Genomic DNA, 12837 nt, shown 5'->3' with positions numbered 1-12837 from the left:
AATCCTAAGAGGGTGGCATGACAGAGGGTGGCATGTTATACCCAGGAAACACGTGGGTGATGCCACTGGCTTTTGGAGGCCTCAAGTCCGAGCACTTTGTACGGATTTCAAAAGAAAAGTCCACATGTGCTTGTTCCTTTTGGAAAATTACCCGGGGTGTAATGAGGCCTGGGGACTTCACATCTTTAATTTTTTTTTTTTTGTGCCGTCTAAATATGTCTGGGGAAATAGCGCATGAATATTTGAAAGCTCAATATCAACGTGCTATTCCCTAATCCCACCCAAAACATGCCGCCCCCCTTCCCCCAGGAGCTCCTCCCTCTCAGCCGGCTGGTCGTCTGCACGCTGTTCCCTAATCCCGCCCAAAACACGCCACCCCGCGTCCCCCAGGAGCTCCCCCCCCCCTCCTCCGTGCAGCTGGGGCAGAATCTGGGGTTCCGTCTGTGAAGTCCCTTCTTTTCCTCAAGAAGACGGGGTCTTCTTGGAGCAATTAACGTGCTCGTCATACAGTGTTAGGAACTTGTCAGTTACAACAAAATATTTTCAGAAACCAAAAGGCGAGAGAGCTGAAGTGGTGGGGGCTGGGGAGCAAGTTCCATGCTCTGTCTTTGTGCCCCACGTTGTACAGGGATAAATCGTAACTTTACGTATTTATTGTCTCCTCATTATTCCATGCATGCTAGCTACTCTCACGTCTGCTCTGATATTGATTGGAAAGTTGACGTCGTCATGCCAGGATTATTTAGTCTATGGTGCCCTCTACCGGACAGAAGCTTGCACAAGGGCTGCCGATTACGTCCTTTAGATCATCACTTTGGTTTCTCTTTATGTATCTGTGTAAAGCCTCTCTCGTTCCTCCTCATGGCTCTTGATGAGAGGCCTTCAGATGTCATCACCATGTACCAAAGCAAGTCCTCCTCTCCCACCCACGTCTCCATCCTTGCAATTTGCCTCTCCTTGTCGAAGGCCTTTAACTGTGCCGTTCCGTGCTCAGAGAGACTTGGCCCAAGAATTCACAGCTATTGCTTTGCGTTAGGGAAGATCCCAGTTTCAGAAGTTCCTGCCCGTGCCCCAGTGTTATCTGAGGTTCCATTTATTTTATTTATTTATCTGGTTTTTATATTCAAAGCGGATTACATTCAGGTACTGTAGTCCTTTCCCTGTCCCCAGAGGGTTTATAATCTAAGTTTGTACCCGAGGCAATGGAGGCTAAAGTGACTTGCCCAAGGTCACAGGGAGTGGCAGTGGGAATTGAACCCTGGTCTCCCTCCCTTTCTTGAGAGCAGCACCAGCTGGAATGAGGCCCCGGTTCTGGTCCTTAGTGATAACGTTCACTGGTTTGTCCAGTGGGAAAAACTATTTCATGAATGCCATCTCGTCTGCAAGGTGCTCTTGCTTTCATCAACATTTTCTGACCCTGCTCTCCTACAGATGTTTGAGATTGTGGATGGCGTGTTGGGGAACGTCGGCCCCACCCATAACTTTGAACCCCCGCACTATGATGGCATCGAGTGCCTTGCGATCCAGGGAGACGTCCTCTTCAGCGGCTCCCGGGACAACGGGATCAAAAAATGGGACCTGGAACAGCAAGAGCTCATCCAAGTATGGAGGAGGGCGGAGGGAAGGGGAGGAGGGAGAGCGAGACGTGGCGTGGCTGTGTCTTGTTGGGGAAGTTGAGTTGCGTATTTGTCATCCGGGCCAGCTCTGGTCTTCAGGAGCCACAGCTAGGTCTGCTCACTTTATATGCATTTGCTGTTTTAAATTATACATTCCTTTTGTTAATTATGCCCTTAACATTAACCGCCAAAGCTGGATGGTGCTCTGAGGAGACCGGCATCCTTTTTCTGGTCGCTCCAGAGTAGAAGGCGCGGGAAAGGTTAGGATTCTGGGTCCCTTTAGGGCCTTTTCCTGAGGGTCCACAGGAATCTCTCTCTTGTCCCAGTCATCCGGTGAGACCCAAACAGCACACGGCTGGAAGGCTTTTGCGTAATATTGCTTATGCACAGGACTGCAACGAGGCCCCCCTTAGAATGTAAAGTGAGTGTGTGTGTGAGAGCCTGGAACCTGAACCTAGAACCTTTAATAAAGGATATATAGTCGACCACTTCCCTCTCTCTTTCTAGCAAGTCCCGAATGCGCACAAAGACTGGGTGTGTGCCCTGGGATACGTGCCAGGTCGCCCCATGCTTCTGAGTGCCTGCCGTGGGGGCATGGTGAAAGTGTGGAAGGTGGAGAACTTCACGCCCATCGGGGAGGTCCGGGGCCACGACAGCCCCATCAACGCCATCTGCACCAACTCCCGGCACATCTTCACCGCCTCCAGGTCAGTCTGCCCGGCACTGCCAATCTTCTCTGCCATGCCGTGCTGCCAGTTCTCCAGCTTTCTAGGTGCCCTTCCTGGAGCACAGGCCTGGAACCTCTCCAGTCAGGTGTAAAAAGGGGCTGAGTATTGGTCCCTGAATTTGGCAGGGGAGGCCTAAGTTTTCAGCTGGGCCTAAAACTGGACTAAATAGTCTGGCGTGCCAGCACTTCTTTCTTTGACCAGACACAGCTTTTTGCAAGGAAGACGTACGGAGGGAATGAGCCCGCATTTCTCTTAGAATCCTGGTGCCCGCTCTTCCTTGCACGCACGGTGACGAAACGAGTCGCAGGTCGCATTTACCGAAAGCAGACAAAAGTGTTATTCCCCGTCACCGCCCCTGAGCTGAAGGGTCGCCTTGGTTCTAGCTCTGGGGGCTGAGGGATAATTTAACATTTTCACTTAGAAAGCTGCAAACCGTGCCTGAAAATGGCCCTTTCCCTGGTTTCATGGGGACGTTCCCGCAGAACGAGCGTGTGAAAGAGGGAGGGAGGAAGAGAAGTGAACTTGTTGCATCTGCACCTTTTCTCTCCCCACCCCCAGAGCAGAGGTCCCCAGCTTCACGTTGTTGAATTTGGTGATGGGGGGAGGGTCTGTTTTTGTCAGCGTTGGCTAATAATCAGCATTTATGTCGATTTTTTTTTCATGTAAGAAATGAATAAAATTGTACTCTGTTTCCCTTTTCCCTGGCTGAATCTCATCATTTGAATTTTCTTTTTCCTCCTCGCTACTCCCTGTCACTGCCCTTCCCCCCCCCCCTTCTGATTTGCTCTTTTTTTTTTTCCTTTTTCTTCTGTTCTCTCCTGATCTTTTCCCCGATACCTTTTCTTGTCATCTCTTCACGTCTCCCTCCTCTCTGGAGCTCCCGAGATCTCCTTCCCTTCACCCCTTCCCATCTCATAGCCTGCCCGTTAACCCTATTACTTACATCTATAGCACTACTAGATGTACACAGCACTGTACAGATACACAAAAGAAGACTGTCCCTGTCCCAGGGAGCTTATGTCTGTGTATCTTGACTACAAGATAAACAAAAAAAGGTTTTCCAGGATCATTCCTGCCTCCTTCGCCCCTCCAACCCAATCTTCCTGCTCTCTCCCTACCTATTTCTTTTCCTTTTATCCTTCTTTCTCCTTTTTCTGGCACCCCCTCCTGAACTGATTGCACTGCAAACAGCATAATCCTTCCACGCCCCCCACTCTCTCAAACTTGGTTTCCTAACCCCCCCCCCCCAGTTGCCCAATCCTTGCTGGCAGAGTCAAGAGGGCCACTGGGGAAGCACAGGCAAGAGAAAAGGGAGATTAAACATAGAACAGCAAACAGACATAAAAATACTACAATAATCCCAACTAAATTAGTTACAGATTAAACTAAGAACAGATCAGCAGCAGCCCCTAGGGAGTGAGATATCAGGGACAGCTATGGAGCAGAGACTCTGCCAGGCTGTGTGTCTACCAGAATTCAGTTCCTGTTTCCAGGTGTCCTTTTATGCCCCCAAACTGATAACAAATGAGTCCTAAATCCTTCTTATCCTAGGAGGATTGCCAGGACAGAGTGATCCGGTCCTGGCTTTATCACACAGCATGCGGGGGACTTGTAGTTCTGGCTTCCCTATTGTAGTCCCTCATGAAAAACAGGACTACACTTCCCTGCATGCAATGCAGTAAAAACAGGGCTGGATTCATCCATCCTGAAAATCTGGAGCTAATTGGCAACCCAAGATGCTAGCTGCCTTTCTTGAAGATGCAGTGTAAACGTCTCCTGCCCCTTGCTCGTCCAGATCCGCGACATCGCCATCCCCGTGCTAAGGCGTATTCCACTGCTGCTCCCCTCCCATACTGGACGCCAGCCCCGGCAGGGGCCTGACCTTTGATCTCTGTCATCTAACCAATTGTTGCTTTTAAAAACTGTGGTCTGATTTTTTGCCCCTCAAGCCGGTCAAGAAATGTATTGAGTTATTCCAATAAAAAGGTCTCGCCTATGGCTTCTTTGCAGACGGCTTATTTCAAGAGGAGGGAAATAATGATATCAAAGCAGCATGGGAGCATCTGTCTGCACTGGAAGGGCTCCAACTAAGGAGTCTGTGCCAGCTCTTAAATTAAACCAAAAATCACTGCAGAAAAAGTTTAACAAAAAAAAAAAAAATCTGTCAGCATCCTTTGTCTTCTTCTCTTAAAGGGAAAGTAGGTGGCGGCTATGGGGAGGAAACGCCACCCGCAGCGGCTGAGTGTACGGGGTTTGTTGTGAAGTACACAAGCCGGGCACGGCTTAGCCACACGGTGGCACCCAAGCCATTTAGACGGGGAATAGCCACAACAGGCCCTGTTTTATATTGCATTTGTATGCCCAAGGCTACAGCATGTCTAGTGCCAAAAAGCCCAGCCCATACTCGCAATCCCCCGGCACGACAGTCATTCCGTTAGCAGAAATCCTAAAATGAATTCACCTGCACTGCTCTGTTAGCCCGTGGAGGACGTGCTGGTGCTGGCTGGAAAATGTTTAGGCCAGCGGGGTGACTTCAGGGGTAAGAGCACGGGACCTGCTGCCCTGCAGGCACAAAGTGTGAGTGGTCTGGGCGATGCCCCGGTGATCTGTCTGCTCAGTTATTAGACTTCCTCTACCAGGGCTTTTACAATCCTCCAAGCTCCCACCTCGCCTTAGAGACCTTCCTGCCGATTTGCCCCCTTCTCCCCTGCATTTTGGGATTTCTAACTTGGTAAGTTCGTCCTGCTGGGGAGGGAAGGGGGGAGGGGCCTGCCGTGGACTTGGTTCTGTTTCTTACATCTCTCCCTTGTGTGCTCTCTCTCTTTCTCTCTCTCTCTCTCTCTGCTCTCCTCCCTGGGCCACAGTGACTGCCGGGTGAAGCTGTGGATGTATGTGCCCGGGCTCACTCCCTGCCTCCCGCGACGGGTCCTCACCATCAAAGGAAGAGCAACCAGCCTGCCCTGACCTTCTGTCCCTCTCCCCCCCTTCTGTCACCCCTCGCTCCACTCCCCCACCCCAGTTGCTGCTCTTCTCCCCCTTTCATACCTCTTACCTCCCTCTCCTGTTACTCCTTCCCGTTGCCCCTCTCCTTCACTCTTCCTCTCCTCTCGTTTTCACTTTCTTTTCGCTCTCCCCCCCCCTCTCACTCTGCCCCATTCTCTCTTTCAGCCTGAGCTGCTTCCTAATGGTATGAGACACCTTTTAAATCTTTCTTTTTGCTAACACTGAAGAATAACTCAGATTGCTTATTGTGTTCTGTAAGGGAGGAGCGTCGGGTCCATGAAGCCACAGCTGGGTCCCAGCCCAGGCGGTAATATCCGTCTGTCCCACAAAAGTCTTAGATGGCCTGCGATTGCCTGGGAATACCGCAGTGAGGTTATTGGCCAGGGGTCGATGTGCGGCAGAGCATCGCTCTCCTAGTGTAGCCAGTTTACGTCGCTTTACCTGTGGAAGCCGGAATTAGATTCAAGGTGCTGACTTTGGCATTCGGGACTCTTCAGGGACTGGGACCTAAGTGGTTTTTTTTGGGGTTTTTTTTTTTTTTTTATTCCCTTCTGCATAAACGCGGGCCAGGCAGAGCTTTGCATGCGCAGTCTGAAGACGTTCGCAGGCGGCGGCCGATGCGAGACTGCGCACGTCGTGAATGCGGGGGCCTTCTCCTGAGCTTTGCCGGATGCGTGGAGCAGGTGGCCGCACGAGTTACATCTCTGAGGCGAGCCGTCGTCCGCTCTCCGCCAGTTTAAAATCCTCTTCAGTGGGCCCGAGAACCCTGCCTATCGGAGGGAGCAAGGCGAGGCCGGATCAGGCTAAAGTAGTGAGGGTAGCGCTGTGGCTGATCTTGACGGGCTAGGCCTTGTGAGCTTGAGTCTAAGACGTTCCCCTTGCATCAGGTCTGCTCTCTGAATTGCAGTTCCTGCTCCTATCAGGCTGTATAGTGAATTTTAGAGTTTAATATGATCTCGTGGGAAGAGTTTCAGTTTTGGGGAGGGGAAGGAAAAGGGGAATTTTATTCAGAGGGTGGGCCGTGTCGCTGGCTGTCATTTTGTCTCCTGCTTATTGTTCCGAGTCATTACCGTACTTACCTTTGTATGTAGCGGTGTCTGTGTTTGTGGATGTACATTTTTTTTTGTACTTTATTTGTTACTCAGTTGTAACTTGTTCTGAGTTCCCACCAGAAGGACAAGTCAGAAGAATAAGCCGTGAAATAAAATATGGCCTGGGCCCATAACATGTTTGCTGTAGGGTTATACACTGGGCAGAAGCCGTACCTGAATCCTGATTTACCAGGGACTCATTTCTCCTTCCCCCCCCCCCCCCCCCCCCCCAATCCGGCTGGCCTTGCTTCAGGAAACAGCTGGGCTGTGTTACCCACAGACAAGACCCCTCTGTAAATAAATATCTGAAGCGGTGACAGAACCAGCAATAGCTTCCGTGTTTTCAAAACATTTCGGCATAGACGGGCTCCGACGTGCACAGCGTTGCTGCTGAGAACAGCAGGGCCTCAGTATGCACTCAAGATGCAGGAAAATGCAATTCATTCCTACACTGAAGCCAGGGCCAGGACTGGCTCGTAGATGCCAGGAAGAAGAGAGAGGAGTCGTGCGACTATACGTGAATACGGAGGGAGCTGGAAGGGTGAAGAGAGAGCGTATTCTCCTGGGGATGGGGGGGACAGCAATAGAGAAGCATCTACCACCAGCTGAAGCTTGGTTGGGTGCAGGAGCAGAGAGGAGAGGGGCCAGAAGAATAGTAAGGTGCCTGGGGGAGTCGTCTCAGGACTGAGGAGAGAGATGGTTATACCGCTCCTGTTGCATGCACAATGTCCCTGACGTCACAGCATCCTACTGGATGGCTCACCCTTCTATTCAATGTTTTCATCAAGATCCCAGGGAAGACTTCAGAGGGATGGGAATAACTTAGGAATTTGGTACAGGTCTACAGGGGCTTTTACATCCTGTGAGCCACTGAGAAATCAGAGCAGGTCATTAAGATTTACATGTTAACATGAGCTAGTGACCTTAGACTGAAACTCAAGTGTCCGCTTCTGCAAGCTCTGCAAAGCACCCCCTGCCGTACCTGTTTTGTGGCAGGGGAAGAGTGTGTGTGTGAATGTGTGAGAAGCTTGCACTGCTTTGTCTGTTCTCTTGTCGGGGCAGTATTTGTGTGTGAAGCTTGCACTACTGTACCTGTTCTGTGGTGGGACAGAGCTTGGTGTGTGTTGTGTAGCTTGCACTGCTGCTGTCTGTGCTGTACCTATTCTGTGGCAGGGCAGAGTTTGTTTGTGTGTGTGTGTGTGGCTTGCACTGCTCTGCCTGTGCTGTACCTATTCTGTGGCAGGGCAGAGTTTGTTTGTGTGTGTGTGTGTGTGTGTGTGTGTGGCTTGCACTGCTGCTGTCTGTGCTGTACCTATTATGTGGCAGGGCAGAGTTTGTGTGTGTATGTGTGTGTGTGTGTGTGTGTGAAGTTTGCACTGCTCTGCCTGTGCTGTATGAGTCCTATGGTGGGAATGGGGCAGAGTTTGTGTGTGAAGCTTGCACTACTGTACCTGTTCTGTGGTGGGCCAGAGCTTGTGTGTGTATGTACAGCACAGGCAGAGCAGTGCAAGCTACACCTATTCTGTGGCGAGGCAGAATTGTGTGTGTGTGTGTGAGAGAAGCTTGCACTGCTGCTACTTGTACTATACCTGTTCTGTGATGGGGCAGAATTGTGTGTGTATGTGTGAAGCTTGCACTGCTGCTACTTGTACTATACCTTTTCTGTGATGGGGCAGAAGTGTGTGTGTGTGTGTGTGAGAGAGAAGCTTGCACTGCTGCTACTTGTACTATACCTGTTCCGTGATGGGGCAGACGGGTGTGTGTGTGAGTGTGAAGCTTGCACTGCTCTGCCTGTGCTGTGCCTGTTCTGCGTCAGTTTTCTGTTGCTTTCCATCCAGCTCCTCTCCCAAGGCTGAAGTTCGCTGGCACAGCATTTTGAAGTGTTTGATGCAGTTCTCATTTTGTTCCTTAGTGACCTCACCGTGAAGCTGTGGAGAGCACGAAAGTTATTAACGGGATGACGCAGGAGCTGGAAGGCCTTTTGCTGTCGGGAGGGTCAGGCTGCTGCCCACACCCTGTCTGAGGAGACTGCACCACGCATGAAGGCATGAGCGTGGGCGCGGGATTCGTGTCCTAATTCTGGTCCTTCTGGACCTGCCGGCTTGAGCAATTTGTGAATGACTACAGAGGCAGCAGCAACTGAGGAGGATTTTTGGATTATTTTGGCGGGGGTGGGGGGGGCGGGGGGTGGTGGTGGCCGTGTCGGATGCCATATCCTTCTGGAGCTGGAATAGATTAGGGCTGACGTTAACACTGAAAGAGACATAAATCCCACAATGTGAAGATCCCGCCCAACGACAGCTGTCAGCGCGGACGTCGAGAGAGCTGACAGGCACCGAAACGTGGCGGGGCCAAGCGGCTTTAACGTAACAGTATTCGTCACTTTCTCCCCTGGAGCGGGAGGCAAGCGGCACGGAAACTTCTACTCTTCAAAGCTCATACGCGTTTTCACCAAGCGAGCCAACTTTCAGAGAGAGACCCTGGGGGGGGGGGGCCGGAGGAGTTTTTGCAAGAAACCGGCCAAACCCCTCCAACCCTCAAAACTTCACGCTTGCGCTGTGGTGAGGGGGACGGTCTACGTGCAAGGACCGGAAGAAAAACCGGCGCCGTGACGGAGCCGAGCGCATCACGGCGCCGAGGCTGCGCTGGGGGAGTTAAGATATGCGGGAGCCTGTGACTTCGTCCCCTGGGCGCTACGTAAGCGCTGGCCGCACTGAAACCCCCAGTAATAGTGGCCGGGGGGGGGGGGGGGGTAGGTAAGATCCCCTTCACCCATCTTGTCTGCCCAGCTGGCCCTAGCTGCTGTGTCCCTCTACTTGAGCGCCGGCCACCTCGAGCCCTTGTCCTTGCCACCGACCTCTGCGTCCATGCCAAGCGTTCTGGGACTGGCGTCGCGCCCCCCCCCCCCCCCCCTCAGGTCGCAAAGCTCCACCTTTCCAGGCTGGGTTTGCCTTTCTACCCATCGCTGTGTGTGTGCAGTGCCGCCCGTGAGCTCAGGGGAGCCCGCAACGCCCGTCAGTCCCAGCAAGCACTGAGAAATACTTGAAAATTTGTCCTTAAGGGGGTCTCTTTGTTTTTGGTTTTTTTTTTTTGTAATCCAGTAGTTTCCGCCTGTTTCTTTGGCCTTCCCCTCTCTCAGCTGTGATGCCCTGAACCTTCATTCATGACCATCCAAGGTTCCCGCCCCCCCCCCCCCCCCGTTTTATATCCACCCAGTCATCGCTGCAACAGTCTAACCAGGGGCCACAAGCTGCAGCTCCCTCTGGAATCCGGCTAATGCGAGCCCTAAATTCTGGCCACTAGGTGTCACCATTGCTCAGTGACTGAGATGCCCCTTCCCCTGCAGACACCTGATCCTGGGACTCAAACCCAGGTCCTTAGCCTGTCTGTGCACAATACTTTACTGCTCAGCCGCCAGGCCAAGCCCCATCCTCCAGGATTTAAGGCTTTTGCTGTGCTTTTCTCTTTAATCTGTTTTTGTTAGTAATTCTTAGACACGCCCCCCCCCCCCCCCCCCCCCCCTAAAAAACCTTGGTGACTGGAATCACAGCTGTAAGGACCCCCAACACCGATAAATGATCAGGACCCAGAGTGCGGCAGGGAGAATGTTGAATTCCTGTTACTTTTTTTTGTATTGCTTAATTTATTGGGGATTCAAGAAATCCGTTTTAACATGTTTTGCACCAAATTGTGTACTGTTAGGCTAGGATTGCTTACAATGCCAGGGGACTCTTCCCACGGTTTAAAGCTTGCTGATGGGAGCTCTGGGAGGCTGTTAGCCAGCAGGTCCGGGTGATCTTGTCCTGCTGCCACAGGATGCAGAGATCCCATCCCGCCAGAAGCAGCTCCATTACCAGGTTATAGATGGGGAAGGAGAGCATAAAATGGCAAAAATCTGTTGAGGTAGAGACCATAGAGGCAGGTGCCTTTGCCTAAAAAGTAATCAGGGCGGATGGACCTCTTGCTGTTTCGGGTCAGAAGCCTTCTGTGGTCGCCATTTGCTGCTGGATTTCTGTCACCCTAACCACTAGACCTGGAAAAGGCAAATTGTCCTGCTCCTGGACTCCCAGAGCTCCACTCGGCTCAACTTAAGATCTGTGAACTAGATGCATGGGTGAGGCCAAGCATTTCCTGCAGAAGGGAAATGACTGGGCTTCTTCCATTGCATTCACTACATGCACTGCCAACAAAGCAGGGTTAGACGTACGTACGTGTGTGTGTGTGTGTGTGGATAGTTCTAATTATATTTATCAACTGTTGCACAAAGGAGGCGTCTTTAAGAGCACAGCCATGTTTTATAGCAGTTGCTTGTATAAAGCTTTAAGACTTACTGGGTTTTTTAACGTTGGTTGGTTAATTCTTGTTTAAAGACACGGGCTGGATCTCTTTCCTAGCACACTATACAGATCTGTGTAAATAATGAACGAAGACTATTTAAACATGGATGTACATTTTTTTTTTTTTGTTTTGTTTTTAAATTGTAAGTGTTCATTCTTGCTTAGACTTAATAAACTGAGAGAGACTAAAGGACACGGTTTTGCTGGTGCTGGCCGACTCTTCTTCCACGCAGAGCGAATGAGTTAAACAGAACTGTGCCGATCTGCGGCATACAGTCTGGAAGGTCGGCCACGGTAATATGGGCCCAGGCACGCTCGGGGAGCAGGCCCGGATCCGCGGCGGCTGGTCAATGGGGGGTTAGGCTGGGGGGGGGGGGTCGGTTTTAGGGCAGGAAGGACAGTGAAGGGGAGGGGGGGGGGGTTTGGAGGCGAGGAGAGGAGTTGGCTAGGCTCTGGGCTAGACGGCCCGGGATTGGGCAGTCCTAGGGTGGTGCTGCTGTGGTGCTGGCTGGCCATGATAGGTCAGCTAGCATGAGGTCAGCAGCAGTTAGGAGGGGCTGACGCATAGTGCGACGCCGGCCCAGTTGCTCGTGGGGTCTCGGCAGCCGGCTGGTCGCTTGAGCGGTTCACATGAGGCATCGGGGTTGAGGATACAAGGATCGGGCTGGGAGGCCTGGGCTGTCGCTTGCCTGCCTGCGTTAGCTCCGGGATGTGGCACAGGAGGCTGTAAGCTGCGAGAGGCGGTCTCGCCGGGGGAGTTCTGGGCGGGAGCGGCGCGGAGGTCCGACGGTGGGATTTCGGAGCGGGTCGGGATGGTGTCAGAGGAAGAAGCGGCCTTCGTGCCAGGCGAAATGGAAGCGGTAGGAACAGCGCTGGGCCCGGAGCGGGGAGGCATGGAGACGGAGGCTGAGCGGGTGAGTGCGGCCTGTGCTGCTGTTGGTTTTGGTGTTTACAGCGGGCGGGCTGTGCCAGCCATGGTGGCGGCCACGTTGGGCGAAGGCGGGAGGGCTGAGGGGCTGGATGTGCCGGGTCCTGCCGTGCCTGCACGTGGTGCAGGGAGGGTCCCGCGGGTTTCCCGTTCTCGGTTGCATGCTCGAGGAGGTGGGGGAGGGGAGCTGTACTTCCGGTGGTTGAGCAGGGTTCCGGTGGGGGCGGGGGAGCGGGGCGTGGTGCTGCGGGGTGTGTGGTGGAGGTGGACAGATGGGTGCTGCAGTGACCCTCGGGGGGGGGGGGGGGGGGGAGGTGTCTGGCAGGGCTTCCTGGTCTCGCAGAGGCTGGCTCTGGGGTGCAATTGGTCGTTGAGGTGCCTTCCCCTGTGGACCCCATCGTGGCGGCGTGGGAGTCGGGGCATCCAGCCCGCGTGGCCTGGGGCCAATCCTCTGCGGGGTTCAGGTGAGCTGGGGATGGTGCCTTCTCCTGCGCCTGCCTTTGTTTCCCCACAGGTGGCAATGGGGACTGGGAGGAGCAGAGCTCATCGCGTCGTGAGGACTGGCGGAACGCGGCAGCCATCGGCGGGCGCCATCGGCGGGCGCAGGCGGCTCGAGTGGATGTTCCAGGCTTGGCGGCGGTAGAAAGGCCCCCGCAGGGTGAGTTTGTTTTTTTTCCTAGAGATGGTTCAAGGGAGGAGTTGGGGGCACCTGACTTGCTTCTCGACAAGGGAGGAGCTGACACGGGGAGGGGGGGGGGGGGATACCTGACCAGGTTATCGGGGAAGCAGGAGGCAAGGAGGCCTCGATGGGCAAGGCCAAGACAGCAGCGACCAAGAAGTCCAAGTCAAAGAAAAACCGTTGGAAAGTTGTGCCTTCCAGGCCAAGTTCTGCGAGTCTCGTGAATAGAATTTGATGATTTACTGTATCGAACGTGGCTGATAAATCGAGCAGTATTAAGAGATATGACTGACCTGCATCAAACCCTCTTAGTATTGTATCTGATAAGGCCAATGGTAATGAATCCGTGTTGAAGTATTTTCTAAACCCAAACTGCAAAGGGAAAAGATATCATTTGCTTCCAGGTGTTCAGTTGGTTGAAGCTGAACCACTTTTTCCAGTATTTTTTATATAAA

At 52.7% G+C, this 12837-nt stretch overlaps 1 protein-coding gene across 4 annotated transcripts in view; it reads left to right on the top strand.

Moving 5' to 3' along the window:
- The window catches only part of KIF21B (kinesin family member 21B), a 79774-nt gene extending 68804 nt beyond the window's left edge, over nt 1-10970 (top strand). For 3 of the 4 annotated variants that reach the window (XM_029573113.1, XM_029573114.1, XM_029573112.1), the window contains 3 exons: nt 1432-1602; nt 2124-2323; nt 8351-10970. In XM_029573113.1, coding sequence (XP_029428973.1) covers nt 1432-1602; nt 2124-2323; nt 8351-8399 — 420 coding nt within the window. In that variant the 3' untranslated portion in view covers nt 8400-10970. Of the gene's footprint in view, nt 1-1431; nt 1603-2123; nt 2324-8350 lie in introns of those variants that run through there. The other variant, XM_029573115.1, reaches the window with a different exon arrangement.
- The last annotated feature ends 1867 nt before the right edge of the window (nt 10971-12837 follow it).

Source organism: Rhinatrema bivittatum, chromosome 12, assembly GCF_901001135.1.
Source record: "Rhinatrema bivittatum chromosome 12, aRhiBiv1.1, whole genome shotgun sequence".
In the NCBI taxonomy this organism is placed as follows: domain Eukaryota; kingdom Metazoa; phylum Chordata; class Amphibia; order Gymnophiona; family Rhinatrematidae; genus Rhinatrema; species Rhinatrema bivittatum.
The sequence above is the reverse complement of the archived record's forward strand: the minus strand, read 5'-3'. Positions and strand labels throughout refer to the sequence as shown.